Genomic DNA, 17,187 nt, shown 5'->3' with positions numbered 1-17,187 from the left:
GCCTGGCGTTTCCCTTGGCACTCCCGGGCTGACCCTTTTGCTTCCCGCGGGCTTTACTTACAAGTGCTTCTGAGTGCTGCTTTCCTGACCACTTCACCTCCATGTGTCCTGCCTCAGCACCCCATTTCCTTCCTTCCTGCTTTGTTTTCTGTTTAACACTTAATTTATTGTCTGATGCACTGAATATTTTCTTAATCTTGTTAACTTTTGTTTCTGGCACTGGGCAGGGAGTTCACTGCGGAATGTTTAACAGTTTTTAATTAACTAAATATTTTTCATTAAATTGAATTGAGTTAAAGAAAACATTTCACGTTTGAATTCCAAATGCTGGTAAAGAGGCCCGTGGTTGGAAGCTTTGCTGTTTTGCATAGATAGTCATAATGCTTTAAACTACAAAAAATATTTCAGAAATTCCATTTCATAGTGTGTGCTCATTAAAAATCAGGATAATTTGGGTGATTTAAATTTTAAAGTTAAATATTTCAAAGTCATTTATAAGGATTTTGCAAAAAAAATTGTACAAGTGTTGTACATGACTTCCTATTTACTTCTGTGTTTTAATTTAGTGATTTTAAAGGTTATCCTTTTTTTCTGTGTAAATGTACATTTCCCCCCTTTTTTCAGTGTCCTCTCTGATCGGAGCTGTTTAAGAGTTACAGCTGGTCCCACTTCCGTGGATCTTGATGTGAATGTCCAGAGGACCCTAGATAACAACTTAGCAACTGAAGCTTATGAAAGAAGAATTAAGCGACTTGAACAGGAGAAACATGAACTTAGTAGAAAGCTTCAAGGTAAATGTATATTAAAGATAATATCTCCTTTTTTCTTTTTTGAATTATACACAGGGATTGATACTACTTGTTTAATATATGTAGCTTTATCTTGAAGAGAAATTTTTTTAAGTGAAGAAAAATCAAGTTATCGAAATTTCTGCCGAATACATTGTAATACCATCTGTGTAAAACCATGAAATCAATAGCAAAATAGCATTTATTTCCAATAGATAACCTATCTACTATGTCTGTCACTGTGCAGGAATAAATACCCCTGAGGGAATGAAAATGGTGTTATGAAGAACAGTTATCATGCCATTGTATTTGGGGCCTCATTTTCAAATGATTTTTTTAAGTTGAGGTTGTAAATATTGTTTACAACACTGTACATGATTCAGAGGTATAATATCTCTCCAGATAAATGTTGCCACACCAGACCATGCAGTAATTGTCTTAGCCCCTGTGACCTGTTTCACATGGCATCACCCCTCCCGTTCTTCATGTCAACAGCAGGAGGTCAACTTTTTTAAAAATAGCTGCTTAGCGATCTGCTGTGAACACAGCTTACTGTACTCTACTGTACTCATCATCTGTCCTTGGGCATGTAGGTTCTTTCCATAGCTTGCTACTGTGAGTAGTGCTTCAGTGAGCGTAGGAGTGCATTCAAATGAGAATTTTTGCATTCATAGGGAAGATACCTAATAGTGAAGTTGCTGGATCCTATCATAGATCTATTTTTACCATTTTGAGAAATCTTCCTATTGTTTTACATAGGGACTGGGCCAGTCTACATTCCCACCAAAGGTGTATAAAAGTTCCCCTTTCTCCACATCCTCTCCAATACTTGTTTCTTGACTTTTTGAGACGATCATTCTCACAGGTGTGAGTTGTTACCTCATTGTGGTTTTAATTTGCATTACCCTGTTGACTACTGATGATGATTACTGAGCAGCTTTTCATGTGTCTGTTGGCTGTGTTATGTCTGCTTTGGAGGCGTTTTTAGTTAGCTTTTCTGCCCATTTTTAAAATTGTTTTTGTTGCTGTCTGATCTCAGATTTTCACACTTTGTCAGAGATATGATTTGCAAAAACTTACTCCCAGTAAGAAGATTATCTTTTCATTTTAATGGTAGTTTCTTTCATTTAATGGTAGTTTGGAGCTTCTCTGTTTCCTTTGCCATTGGAGTTGAGTCCCCAAAGATATCCCCATTGCCAGTGTTGTGGAGTGGTTGCTTTCTTTTGTGTATTTAATAGTTTCAGGTCTTACATCCCAGTTTCAGTCCATTTTTGGATTAATTCTTTGTAGATAGTCTGTCATAAGGGCCTGGTTTTATTCTTGTGCATGGGCTGTCCAGTTTTCCCAACACCACTTGTTGAAGGAACATTCCTTTCTCCAGTTTACTCTTGAATCCTTTGTCTATATTCACTGTCCATGTCCATTTGTATGCTGTCAGTTTAAATGCATTGGTTTGTGTTCTGTTTTTATTCACTTACACTGTTTTGATTACTATAGCTTTGGTTTTCCTTTTTTTTTTTTATTCCTTCTGTCAGTAGTGCTTTGGTTACTCATTCTTTTGTAACTCCATATAAGTTTCAGTAATGGTTGTTCTATCTCTCTGAAGAATGCCATTGAAACTTTGAGAGGAATTTCACTGAATCTGTATATTGCTTTGGGTAAGGTGGTCATTTTAACTATGTTAATTCTTCTAATCCATGAAAGCAAAAAATAATTTTCTATTTCTTTGTGTCTTATATTTCTTTTAATAGTATCTTGCAGTTTTCACTGTATAGTCACTGTATAGGTCTTTTTTTTTTTTTTTTAAAGATTTATTTATTTGTGCATACAGAATTGGGGTACAGGCCAGAGGCTCAGGGGTGGTGAGAGGCTTCACAAGAGACAGAGTGGGGAACAGAACAGGCAGATCGATGAAGTCCACTGCTGAGAGGAGCAGCGGGCGGGTCAGGAGAGGTCTGCCGCACCCATGGGTCCTTTTTTAAAGTTTACTCTTAGGTCTTTATTTATTATTATTATTTTTTGCAGTTATAAATGAGATTGTTTTCTTTCTCTTCCAGTTTGTTATTTGCATATGGTATCATAATTGATTTTTGTAAATTGTTACTGTACTGATTCATTGTTTCTAATTTTTTCCCCCATGAAGTCTGTCTGGTTTGCAGTATATATTATTATGCCCTCTTAAAATGATAGTTAACTTCTTTCCTAATATGAGTGCCTTTTAAATATTTCCCTTATTAGGTTTTAGTTAGGTCTTGCAATTCTATGTTAAATAGTTGCCTTATTAAAATGTGCAGGATGAAAAAGACTTCTCAGCATCTAAATGGGTTGAGACAGTGAGAAGTCTAGGGGACTATACCAGTCGAGTCACCTAAAGGAGGGAGAGCCAGCGTGCCGTGCACCTCCAAGGACAGTCTTGTTTTTACTTAGAGCCAAGCAGGAGATATCAAAAAAATTAAAAAGCAAGTAGGTAAACGGGGAATGTGGAAGTGTGTGGGGGACATGAAACTACCTGGTACCAGCCATGGCTTGGAATTCAGGGAGAGAGTCAGGGGAAGCCTCAGTGTTTCTGCCAGTCTGAGCACAACATCTGTTGCTGTTTTCTTCTCCTGCTTTTTCCAGCATGTTTAGATCCTCATACCTGGACTTTGCCTTGAGAGGGTCCTTATCTCAAACTTTCCCTGTTTGTACTCTGTGTGAAAGGCACAGAAAAGTCAAGGCAAAGACACAAAGAATAATCCAGGTTTCCCCAAATGGGAGTGTGAAAGTGGACATTCTTGTATTGCAGCCTGATTTAGAGGAAGTTTTCAGCTTTTCACCACTGAGTATGATGGTAGTTGTTATGTGGCCTTTGTTTTGGAAAGGTATCTTTCATCTGTTCCATTTTGTAGGGGTTTTTATTATAAATGGGTGCTGAAACTTACGCCTTTTCTCCATCTATTGATGTCATTTGATTTTTTATCTTTTATTGAGGTGGTATATTACATTCAGCAATTTTCGGAGCAGTGTGTTGCTTATTCTCCACGCACTAGAGGTTTTTTTTCCCTTTCTTTCAGTTGTAGGTTTCTCCTTTGACCACCACTATGATGATCAGAGAAGATGCTTGATATGATTTACATATTCATGAATTTGTCGATATTTGTTTTGTGACCTAACGTGTTCTATCCCAGCCATGTCCCCTATGAACTTGAGAAGAATGTGTACCCAGCTTTGGAGGGGACACGGTGCCTTATAAGTGTCTGTAAACCCATCTAATCTAGTCCTGTTCAGGCTCCTTGTGTCTCTGTTGCCACTCTGGGCACTGAGGATATGCAGGACTGTGTGGTTACCAGTGTCGGTTTCAGATTGATAATACTAGTCTTAGATATTTTGGTGCTTATTTATTTGTTGTATATGTATTGGTGATTGTTATGTCTTCTTGATGTATTGATCCATTCATCATTATATAATATCCATCTTTTTCTCTTGTTATCTTTCTAGCTGGAAATCTGTTTTATCTGATATAAGATGACTGACTGTGCCTTTCATGGGGTCCTATTTTCTTGTAGGATTATTTTCCCCAGCATTTACTTTGAGTCTGTATTTATCTTTGGAACTCAGATTAGTCTCCTGGAGACAGCGGAAAGTTGGGGTGCTTTCCTTCTTTCTCAGACTAGAGGAAATGTGAAAATAGCGCAGGGTCTGCCCTGTCCTTTCCACTGGGAACCTGGTCCCAGAGGAACTTCCCAGCCCCTCCACGCATATTTTCCATCAGTTATCAGTGTTTGCCTCTAAACTGTTTGGCTCTCCCTTCGCCAGGGCGACTGGCGATGGGCTGGCCACATGCCAATGCTGCAGTTCGCAGTGCCGCCTCCTGCCCCGACAGCCACCCACACAGCCTCCGGGCGTCTCCTTCCACCAGGGCGCTCTCTCTGTGCAGTCTGTTGGCTAACTGGCCTACTGGGCAGCAGCGCATAGTACCTGCTCGGATACCACGTGGGATCCAAACCCTTATGGGACTGACGACTTGGATATGCTCATATTTCTTCTTTCCTTGCATGTTGTATTTCCTATCACACTTTCGTTCTGTAGATCATTCCTGTTGTAATAATTGGTAAATTTCAAATGCATATATAGGTGAACCTCTTTAAATTCTGACTTCTTCACTTTCAGTCATGGTCCCCTCTATCCTACTTCAGCTTCTCTTACCAATGATGATAAGATTGATCTAAAGGCTACAGTATGTAAAATTCTTTGCTAGTCTCAATTCTAGGTGAACCTTCCATAATTTCCTGCTCCTCATCTTCTAGTTACCTTCCTCTGGTGCCGTAACTCTACTATTCCCTGAGTTCCACCATGAACTGCAGTTTTATCGCAGTCACTATTCCTCTTTTATTCTCCGTTTTCATTCTGTGACCAGCCGTCATAATGCCTGTACATATGCCATCGGATCTGTTGTTCTTCTTACTGCTTGTCAAATTCTTTTGACAGAACCCCAGCCCTGTTTAAATGGAACATTATCTCTGTAACTGTGCTGAAACATGCAACATGTTTGCTAATTTCTTCTTAACTCTGTCTTAGGAGTGTCAGGGTTCCTCAGAGTATGCCATGGTTTTTGGTGCTCACCACGAAAACGTTATACAAGCATACATCACAACCTAATACCACGCAGATTCAATTCCTTACCAGTGCAGTGAATACCAGATTTTTTTTTTTTTTAGAGATTTTTATACTATCCTGTAGTCTACTAAGTATAAAATAGCATTATGTGTTTTTCTTTTTTAAGTAGTGTCTATTTCTTATTTAAATGGTTCAAGTTCTTTCTCCCTCACTCTGTAAACTGTTGAAAATTTATTCAGCCCTTCCTCCTCCTCCTACCTATCTACTTCCAAATTTGGCAGATGTCTTGATATAGAGACTTACCATGTGTTTGAGACTTGCCCTCTTTTTCAATGTGACTTTGTTTCCTAATTATCCAGTACTGTAGGAGATTTCATTCTCCTTTTAGAGGCTTCTTAACTTCTCATACAGTCCCCAGATATACAACAAGTACTCCATGAAGAAAACATACCACACAATTAAAGGTGCTGAGATTCCAAATTGTTGTACCAATCCTCACCTTTTCTGAGAAGCTTTGATGCTTTTTCTTTACAGTGTAACGTTTCTTAATTCAGGCCAACCAAAACTGCCTCCCAGAATTGGATGAGGTTCTCAGGAAAAAGGCATTTGTGCTAGCCTTTTCACCTCAGAATGGCTCTTTCTTTCCTGGTTTATTGTAATAAGTCCTCTTTGTTCCCCTCAGTCCATGATATTTGTGAAAATGACTTTTGCAAACCATACAGTGTGTGTTTACCTTTTGTAGCAGGAGAAATGATCTGTTAATAATATTCCTAGCTTCTCCTATTCTGAATGAGAAATTCTGAATGAGAAATCCAAATCTTTTTTTAATACTTTGTTTTCTTCAATATGTCCTTAGATAATATAATAAAAGTGACTGCTATCACTTACACAAAACAACGGTTTTGGCACTGACTTTTGGCATTAATACCTATTTCATACACAGCATAGTTAACATTTAAGTTTTTCTTCATTATTATTTATGCCTGGAAATAAACCCCAGTAGAGCTGATGCTTTAATAACTGTAAGATAAATTTATCATCTCTCTTAACTGAATTAAGGAGCAAAAATCAGCTATAGATGGACTCAAGTTTTCATACATGTAATTTGAAAGGCCAGCACTTTACGTATTTGTATTAACATTTCTAAAACTCCATGTATCAATTTCAGTTGATTTCACCTGTCATCCGACGTGACCTTTTTGGTTATAACATGATGACCATCTCTGCTGGTACAAAGGGAGCCAAATAGTTGACTCACTGAAGGCACTGGAAATCTCACATTTTGGACAGTAGACCCTATTCTGTATGTGTTATCATTGTAAGGACACAGGCAGTTGAGTTTCTTGCTTTAATTTTAGTGTGTTAACATTTTTATTCAATGGATGGATGATTTAGTCAGTAGACTTATGTAAGAATTCTCAAGAAAAGAATGTATTCTTGTCAGTGAAAAGAAATTTAGAAATGGCATTATTTCTCACTCTTCCTTTCATTCCGTTTTAAAAGAATCAACACAGACTGTCCAAGCTCTGCAGCATTCAACTGTCGATGGCCCACTGACAGCAAGCAAAGATTTAGAAATAAAGGGCTTAAAGGAAGAAATTGAGAAACTAAGGAAGCAAGTAAGAGGTAAAATTTCTGTGATTCACTGTTCATTGGATTGAATAGATTTTAAACTGTTGTATGCACACAGCGAACATTGACCACGTGTGTGTGTGTTGCGTGATGTGAGCTGTATGCCACTCGGGGACCAGCTATGACTGGGCCTCTTGCAGGGAGCTCATGGCTTGGTGCGGGGGTCACACAGTCCTCACAGCGCGTGCGAAGTGGCTACAAGGAGGACGCACGCGCGTGTGTGGGGGAGGCACAGACGGGCACGTAGTCCAGGTTGAGGCGGACACAGGTGACTCTTTGGAAAACCGTTTAGTTTGGCGTATTTGGTTGTGACTTGTCTGGTGAGGACTGTAGGTGAATTCAGGGTGGAGCGTTGAGAATGAGCAGGAAGGCGTGTGGGGAAGGGATTGCAGCTGTGCATGCAGCCGGTGGTGAGAATTGATGGTTTCTGTTTGTAGCAGTTCACTTTTCACTGTACTGTTGAGATTAATTAAGATTAATTTGGAGAACTGTTGATCTGCCCTTTGGATCTGTTCATTCGTTTATTCCACTCGTTCAGCAGATGTTTATTGAGCACTACTATGGGCCTGGTGGTTTAGGCTCTTGAGATTCAATACTAAAGAAAAGGACTGGATCCCTGTCTTTTGCCTAGCAAACAACAGACATAAAAAGAACAACTATATAACTTTGTAAGTGGCCCAGTAACTTAAGAGGTGTTAAGTGCTTAAAATGGAGCCTCATAAAGTGAAGGGTCGAAAGCGCAGTAGAAGGAGTTTTCCAGCTGTCAGTAGGTTGGTCTAGCTGTGAGCGTCACTGAGGTGATGCGGATGTTAACTGGAAGAAGGTAAGCGCCTCTGCCGTGGGGCTGTGTGGGGCCGCTTTCCAGACAGAACGCGCCTGTGAGTGCAGAGGAGACACAGCCTAGCACGCCTCCGTCAGGATGCGCACACAGGAAAGCAGGAGAGGAAGTGAAGACGTGTCAGGGGCACCACGGATGGTCAGGCGGTCAGTGTTCACTCTGAGTAAAATGAGAGCCTTTTTTCAGGGTTTAGAGGTGTCACATGATCTGCGTTCGTGATAGAAGGTACTGTTTTACTTGAGAGGGTTAGTCTTCTCCAAAAATTGCAGTTTTGGGCCAAAATAGAAGAAGGAAATGAAAACGTCTGCTGTAGAGTCATTCATAAATGTTAGTATCTTGCTTATTTTAAATGTGCTTGGGGTTGTTCTGTTTTGTTTATTTAGCTTTGATTAATTTTTTTCTTACAATGTTGTTAAGTTTTGGACTGTACTTGCTGCTCCCCTCAAGTGTAGGTCTTGTGCTTCTCTGCCATCACTTGTCTGGATTCCTGTCCCTCCCTGCAAGCTTCACATCGATGGTCAGCTTGCAGGCGTCTGGTTTTCCTGACCCTTTGTTCTTTTTCTCCGTATTCCAAATATAAGATAAACTATCCAATTTTAATCTTTTCTCTTATGACTTATTTAGCCTTACAAATTCTCTTCTTGCTCCATCCTTGTTACCACAGATAGCATGCGTTTAGCTTTTCTGATCGCTATGTAGAATTCCACTGTGTATATATATCGCATTTTCTTTATTCATTCATCTGTTTTGGGGCATTTAGGCTGTTTACATACCTTGGCTATTTTAAGCAGTGCTGCTATAAACACAGAAGTGCAGGCTTCCTTCAGAATTCTTCTTGTGATCTCTGGGTAGATTCCTAGGAGCGGAATTGCTGGATCATATGGCAGATCCAGCTTTAGTGTTTGGAGGAAACTCTCCACATCACTTTCCATCGTGGCTAGACCAGTTCACTTGAGCACCAGCAGGCTAATAAGGGCTCCTTTCACCATCCTCTCCAGCGTGTGTTGCTTCTAGTTTCTTATAATACTGTGTGCCTCTCTCACAGGCGTGCAGTCTGCCTCACGGTTTTGATTTGCATGTCTCTGATGAACGTTTCGCTGAACATCTCCTCATATGCCTATTGACCATTTGCATTGAGAAGTGTCTTTTCAGCTCTTGTGTCCAGTTTTTCATTGGGTTGATGCACTTGGAGTTTTAAATATTCCACATTTTAAGTGACTTTATTGCTAGGAAATCTCTATCAACAACATTCTGTAGCTTTATCGTTCTAAAAATAAATTAGTTCTGAATTCAATAAGTAGTGTTACTTGCTTTGGTATCAATGAGAAAAGATTATCAGGGTACCTCCTCGGTGGCACAGTGAGTCAGAGCACAGCACTGTGAAGCTATCCACAGCCACTGCAGCATGAGTTTGATTCCCAGTCAAGGAGTGACCCACAGGGTGCCGCTGACTTCTCCTGACCCGCCCGCTGCTCTACCTGTTCTGTTCCCCACTCTGACTCTGGTGAATCCTTTCACTGCCCCCACACCTCTGGCCTGTACCCCAGTTCTGTATGCATAAAGAAGTAAAACTTAAAAAATAAAAAAGATTGTTAGTGCCCCTGAGTCTGTCAGTTGTGCGCCACTGAAAACGTAGTGGGACACAAGGCTAGTGAGGGTTTCATGGGACACAAGGCCAGGAAGGGTGGCTAGAGATTTGTCTTCATAGAAAAGAATGTTGATTTGGAAAACTTGCTAAAACACCTGTTTTAGATTTACTTTTTATTACAGAAGTGAGTGGTGCTAAAAGCATCGTTGAGGATTCATAATCTTGTCTCATTCATAATTACATCCAAGCTATCTTAAAAATGCTCGAGAAAATAGTGCCCTCCCACCACCCTCCCCAGGTGTCTTACTGCTTCCAGGTTGGTGGTTTGTGCCTCCAGCCTGAAACTGCTTCCCCTGACATGGCCTCCTACAGCGTGTAAGTAAAGGAGCGACAGAGAGTGAAGGCGGCAATAATAGGGAACTTATCCCCCACATCAAGACTGCAAATAAATTCTCTGCCCTTCCAAAGAACTGTGGATTATTTCAGGAATGAGCGTATAATGGAACGCCCTCTGACTGAGCAGTGTTCCGCTTTGAATACTGCTTTAATCATGTCCTCTCCCTTTGCCCTTCTCTTAATTTCTATGGCACCCACAAAATCTGTCAGAGATTAGTATTTATTTTCTGCTTTATTTATGATTTAAAGACTATTTTGCGCCTTTCTTCCTAACTTTATTATCCTCTTCATGAAAGGAACCACATTTTTATGTTTCTCTTACATGCCATACAGTGCAAAGAAAACGATCCTCTTTTATTACGTCCTCATTAAATTCTCATTCCTAACAGATTGAATTTCAGAATTCTACTGGCAGCAGGGAGCTAAGAGCCTTTAGTTGGTGTATGCTGTCTTTACTAACTGCTTCCTCTTTGCTTTTAGTAACTTCATCTAAAAGTAGTTTTTAATAAGGTCATCGGCATGTGGTTGCTAATTGTGTTGCATGTGATAATTTTTAGAATCTTTAAGGATGTATTTCAAAGTGCTCATCACGTTTACTCTGTGCTATAGTGAAAGTAAAGGCTCCCTGCCCTAGCTATTTTATAGGTCAGTGATCTGGATTTTTCTATCAATAGGTTTGGGATTTACTTATTGGGAATGTAAAACCTTGTGTATTTAAAATTCTAAGTTCGGCACTTCTCTCCATGTTGAAGGATTTTCTCTTGACACATTTTCTCTGGTACATTTCTTTTTTTACAGTTCATAGTCCACAAGTTGTTTAAATGAATATTTTGAAGCTTTTTAGCATTTTGAAAGTTTCAAAAATTTGAGGGTTGGAATATCTGACATATTTTTCTACTTAACAACTTCATTAGAGAGTAACCAAACTAAAATCACTAGGATAATACTTAAACAAAAGAGAAACCTCCATAAAGGCTGTTGAAGCTACGCATGCAGTACATTCACTGAACTTCATGATGCTTAGATTTTATGAAATACTGATTTCATTCCCCCCAAAAGCAGTTGATGACTTGATAATTTGCATTAAAAAAACAAACATACTGGGGAAGAACTCTTAAAAGCCCAAGACAGTGAATGAGCTTTCCCATGGTCAGGAGTGACCATATTACTGCCTTAGGCCAGTATACCTTAACCATAAAATTGTATTCTAAAGTTGCCCACACACCGGAGTCAGCCATAGCACACATCACTCTTGAGTCCTGAGTAACTAAACTAGGAATAAACTGAATTGATATGTATCTACTTTAGAAATTGTTGAAGTCTTTAAAATATTAAAATCTCTAACAACATAAAAATGTCATTTAAAAATGTTGGAAAATATATTAGCACAAATGGAAAAATTCCCAAAGGAAATGCTGGAATTTGAAAAAACAATAAAACAATTTTCAGAATATAAGATGAAATATTCTGTGATCTTTAAGATTAAGCGTCTTAGGATCTTTAGCTTTCTTCAAATAAACACTTTAAAATTACACTGTTCATAAAATGGCAACCAGTTAAATGGGATTTTGCAGATATCTTCAAAAATTATTAAAACTATGCTGTCTGTATTGTATCTAGACTTTTCAAACTAGCTGAGAGAAAGAAACCATTATAAATCTATAGGGTTAGGGTGTTGAATTATCAGTAAATTACCTTAGCTATCTGGAAAGAGTTGGTGCATGGTACACTTCAGCTATTAAGTATTTAAGTATCATTCACTTAAGAAAAACGCTCTTCTCAACAGGACTGACATGTTATGTTTGTGGAGTTCGTTTTGGAGAGGACCAGAGTCAACAATGTGCGGAATCGTGTGCAGGAGCTCCCACACTTGAGTTCTTGAATGAATCCCTTGCAGATCCGTTAGCGTATAGATTCTGACTCATTAGATCCGGGCTAGGACCTGATACTCTGCATCTGGTGCAAGAACCCAGAAAATGCTAAAGATACTTGTCAGGGAATATACTCAGAGTGAAGCTGTTGTAAAGCAAGAAACTATCATTTCTTTAATATGCTAATCGACTTCTGCTATCAGGGATATTATCAATTTATTACATTTTATTTAAGCACATGTTAAAACGATGCATTTTGTTTCATGATAACTTTCCGAACGGATGATGTCAGACATTATCTAACAGCATTGTCTTCTGTGTTGAAGAGGTTGATGCCAGTCTGGCTCTGGGCCTCCGCCAGCAGTGCCCACAGACCATCTCGGAGCTACCTAGCCAGTAGCCGGTACTCAGAGGCTTGGCTGCAAGGGAAAACTCGCCTTTTTGTTTGGCTGGTTTCATTCATGTAAAATGAGTTTGAGGAGCTTAGTTGGTCTGAACATGCTGCTTTTGAAAGTACGGTCTTTTTTTTCCTGATAGTTCTCTAAGGAAGTATTTCTTTTAAAATATTTTTGTCATCTTAAACCTTGATTTCAAGCATTTGTTTTTCTACAAATAATAAAAGAAACATGATCTTCTCTCTTTAGAATCAAGTCTCTTGGAACAGCAACTTGAAGAAGCTAATTCTGTGAGGCGAGAACTAGATGATGCTTTTAGACAAATCAAGGCTTATGAAAAGCAAATCAAAACATTACAACAAGAAAGGGAAGATCTAAATAAGGTAAAAATAGATGGCTAGTTCATGTATTCCTTTCCTGAATTCTCAATTTTCTTTAATTTGTATACAGAAAAACTTGGCTCATAAACTTAAGAATCATTTTGGTGTATGTATGTCATTTGATTAATATCAATTAATGAAAAAAATGCCCTTTAAAGTTCATAATCTTCATTCTTTTAATTAATAAAAGACTTGATTAAAAGTGAATGTTACTGAAAAAGAAATAATAGAACCCTTTAGCATTGATGGGAAAATAAAAAATATAGGTATCGTGACCTTTTCATGTGAATAGTCTTAAGATTATAAAAAAAATTAATCCTTTAATGATTTTTAAATGTCAATTTATCTTTCAAAGTATGAATGAACAAGCAAAGACTTTGTAAAGAGCTTTTTATAATACTTCCATGGTGTTATACAAATCAGAAATTAATGGTTTATGGCGTAGTGTAAATTCAATGATGTGGTATATAATGCACGAATAAAACAGATGAAGTCCTTTTGGGGAATATTGATAAGTCTCACTGCCAAAAATGAAGTAGACACAGAAATAAAATTAATGACCTGTTGAGGAGGCTAATCAAGAGGGTTAGCATAGAAAACTGTAAGGGTAAAATTCAGCCGGACCAGTGTATTTTTACCTTTCGGTTAGTGTAATTGCCAGCAATAGAGTATGTATATTAGTAATATTATGTATTTAGTGACAGAATCATGCAAGTAAGCTTAACATAATAGGGATGAGAATCCGATATCTAGATTTATAGTAACATATTTTACAAGTTTTAAAATTAGAAATGTATTTAGATTTTGAGAGCAGGATAATAGTGAAAAGAGATCGCACTGCTCAAGAATTTTAAGTGACTTGCTTAATATCCCATTTATAGCAAATTCTAAAACATTTTTTCACTTGATGCATATATAAATATTGATATATATGTGCATATATAAAAACAAATGTAAGTTATGAAAACAGCACAATGAGCAGCTCGAACTTACCATCCAGCTCGAGAAGTAGAACAGCTCCCTGCTCTGTGGCACAGCTCTGAGGACTCCACTCCCAGCCCTGTCTTCTCTTCCCTGCCTTCTGCGGGGTGTGGCACACCTCGAAGAGGTGGGGTCCACATTGCTGAATCATATAGTATTGTAAAGCAATGTTTCCGTAAGAAAGTCATGAGATATAAATACAAGTCAGACATCACCAAGTAGTGCATTTAGCGTTGTTTGGTTTTCAGCCGTGTAAAATGCAGAGCTTTTGGCAATTTGCTTTTTTCATTCAAACTTACATTTCTAAGATTCACACATGTAGCTAGAGATCATTCATTCAGTTACTGTGAAACACCATTATGTCAACACTACATGGTTTATCCAAATTTGTGTTTACACAATTTAGATTGTTTATTATTGACAGCTGCCGTGCACGTTCCCGCTGTGCCCACTCTTGTGCGTTACCCTAGTACACACACAAACACACAAACATGAGCACAATTACTGGCAGAGGCCGTGTAAGTGTTCTGCTCTTCATGATAATGCCAAATTGATTTTCACTGACTGCACCGTTTTATGCACACACTCGTAATATATACAAGTTGTTATATTCAGCACTACTTCGTGTTATCAAATGTTTGACCAGTCTATTCTAAATTGCTGTTTTACGTCTTAAACGATATTTTATTGTAGTTGTACTTTACACATTACATTTACCAATGAGGTTGACTTTATTCAAATTTTTTTCTGCTTGAAAAAACTCTCCATATCCTTTATATATTTGTCTTTTTCCTCTTTGTAAATATTCTTGGAACTTGTTAGGCATACTTCTTTTATCACTGCTTGATACAGATACCATCTCCCAGTATACATTTTCTTTATCCATTCATTTTTTAAAAGTTGAGGTAACTTTGGTTTACAATACTACGCATGATTAAGAGGTGGGGGTGCCTTTCAGACATCTGTCACATGTCATACCGACACCCAGGCTTTTGTAGTCCCCAGCGGGGGACCGCTGGTCCCTCCACATCTTGCTCTCCGCCTCCCTGTCTGGCAGCTTCATTGTGTGCTCAGACGTTAGGGTTTTTATTGGCTTGCTTCTGCCTGATCCTCTCCCCCTCTGTTTCCCTGTATTCTGCATATAAGTGAAACCATGTATTTGTTTTTCTCAGCCTGGCTTCTTAGCATTGCCCCCTCCAGTTTCACCCATGTCACAAATTACAAGAGAGTATCTTTATCACCAAGTAGCATTCCATGTGTGTATCTGTCACACCTTAGTCTATGCATCTAATGGCACTTGGGTTGTTTCCATAACTTAGCTGTACTAAATACTGCTGCAGTGACCATGAGAGTGCAGCTATACTTTCAGAGTACTGTTTTTGCATTCTTTGGGTATATATCTAGGAGAGGGATTGCTGTATTGTATGGTTGTAGATCTATTTTTAATATTGTGAGAAACCTCCTTATTATTTTCCATTGGAGTTGGACCATTCTAGAGTCCAAGTGGTAACTTTTCCACACCCTCACAACTCTTGTAGTTTCTATACTTTTTGATGCGGCCATTCTCACAGGTTTGAGATGGTATCTCATTGTGATTTTGATTTGATTTCCTAGATGATAAATGGTGATGAGCACAGTTTCACATGCCTGTTGGCCAACTGTATGTCTTTTTTAAAGAAATGTCCGTTTAAATCGTCTACCCATTTTCGATTGGATTATTTGGTGTTTTGATTGTTGAATTGTAGGTCTTGGGTATTAGCCTCTGGTTAGATTTGTGATGTGCACATTTCTCCCACTCAGTAGGTATCTTTTTGTTTTAATGATAGCTTCTTTAGCAGAAGTTCTTTAACGTGGTGTCATTCCATTAGTTTATATTCTCTTTTATTTCTCTTGCCATTGGAGTCTGTTTCCCAAAATCATTACTAAAGCCAAGCTTGTGGAGTGTTCTGCCTATGTTTTCTTCTAGGTATTTTATGGCTTCATGACTTGCATCCAAGTGTGTAATCCATTTTGAGTAATTTTTTGTATACTTGGTAAGATAGTAGGCTAATTTTCTTTCTCTTGCAGGTGGCTGTTCAGTTTTCTCAACAGCACTTATTGCCTTTTACCAGTGTATACGCTTGGCTTCTTTGTCATAGATTAACTGTCCATTTTAAGTGTGGATTTATTTCTAAGTTCTCAGTTCTATCCCATTGGTACATAAGTGTAATTTTTTCCAATACCATACTGCTTTGATTACTATAGTTTTATAGTATAATTTGAAGTTGGGTGTGTGATACCACCATTATGTTACTATTTTTTGTCAGGATTGCTTTATTTAGGCTCTTCATATGAATTTCAGTTTCTGGCATCTATTAACAAAAGTATTTAGATTTAATGTAGACAAATTTATCAGTCTTCATTTTTATACTTAGTGCATTTCCTGTCTTACGAAAGAAATTTGGGGTAGAAAGTCTCCTAGATTTTTATCTTGAAGCTTTTAAGTTTGACCTTTAATATTTCAAGTTTTAATGCACCAGAAGTGAATTGTTTCTATCATGTGAGATAAGGGTACAATTTTCACTTTTTCTGTAAGTTGTTCATTTACTAAATAACCCCTCCTTCTCCCCGTGCTGTGCAGTATCACTTCTGTTATATGTTAAATTTCCATATTTCATGTATTTTTATCTCAACTCTTACAAACTTGATGGGATTTGGATTAAACTTGCATTATTTATAAAGCCATTTGAGAAGAATTCTAATATTGAGTCTAGGTTTCTTACAGTCTATTTTATTATTATGCTGATTGTACACATAGACTCCTTAACTGTGGGACAACACAGTGAAGGCTGGTTGTATAAAATCCTACCCCTGGAGACTGTTGTAGATCAGGACTCTCCCCCGCCTTCCCTCTTCCCCCCACTCTAAATGAATCAAGGTGTTTATGAAGAGGAGAGAAAGGCCTATGTTTCCTGTTTTTTCCCATTCCCACCCTCTTTCTATGAGTCTATTTGGAAACCTGAAGAGATGGATCTGGGACTCCTTGGAATATAAGTAAATCATTCCAGTAAAAAGAAAAGCCCAGATTTTCCTGTGCTAAAAAGAGATGCCTCCCAAGTCCAGGCACTGACCTCAGGCCCAGCCCATCTTTGAAATGTAAACATCTAGATTAAATGTCTTGGGAGTCATCTTACTACCTAGCTTAGTAATAACGTGACAGGGTTTGCTTTTGGCCTTGGTTCCAAGTTACAGTAAATTTCTTTAAAAGGTCCTAACTACAAAACAGATTTTCTTCACGGTCATATAGCCACATACCTGGTAAATTACATGTCTTTAAAGTCTTTCAAAATGTCCTTACATAAAATTTTATACTGGTCTTACTTGGCTTTCCTTAAACTCACTATTCTATTTTTCATGTTTTAAATGGTATCTGAAGGATACTAACACCTGCTTTGTTTTAGTAAAATTTCTCAAATTCTTACTAATGTTTACATGTTTGCAATTCTTTCAGGTTTTCTTTAAATAATAACCATTTCTGCAAGTTTCAATTTTTGTGACTTTTCTTTACCATTTAGTAAGGACTTCCATTGCAATGTTGGACGAAAGTGGTGACAGCAGACATTTCTATCTTACTCCTCATATTATAGAAAATACCTTTAATATTTCACCATTAATTTTTTCTGTTTTTGGTAAATACTTTATCAGCTTAAGGAAATTAATGTTCTGTTCTTATTTCGCTAATT

The 17,187-nt window shown here is 38.0% G+C and overlaps 1 protein-coding gene across 12 annotated transcripts in view; it reads left to right on the top strand.

The window, feature by feature from the left end:
• Positions 1-17,187, top strand: part of CDC42BPA (CDC42 binding protein kinase alpha (DMPK-like)) — a 155,572-nt gene that overhangs the window by 81,258 nt on the left and 57,127 nt on the right. For all 12 annotated transcript variants that reach the window (XM_012730941.1, XM_004691036.2, XM_012730948.1 and 9 more), the window contains 3 exons: positions 625-791; positions 6,888-7,010; positions 12,354-12,487. In XM_012730941.1, coding sequence (XP_012586395.1) covers positions 625-791; positions 6,888-7,010; positions 12,354-12,487 — 424 coding nt within the window. The remainder of the gene's footprint in view (positions 1-624; positions 792-6,887; positions 7,011-12,353; positions 12,488-17,187) is intronic.

The sequence above is a fragment of the Condylura cristata genome, unplaced genomic scaffold, assembly GCF_000260355.1.
Source record: "Condylura cristata isolate star-nosed mole 26May11 unplaced genomic scaffold, ConCri1.0 scaffold00029, whole genome shotgun sequence".
In the NCBI taxonomy this organism is placed as follows: Eukaryota; Metazoa; Chordata; class Mammalia; order Eulipotyphla; family Talpidae; genus Condylura; species Condylura cristata.
Note: the sequence above shows the minus strand (reverse complement) of the source record. Positions and strands in the feature narration are given on the sequence as shown.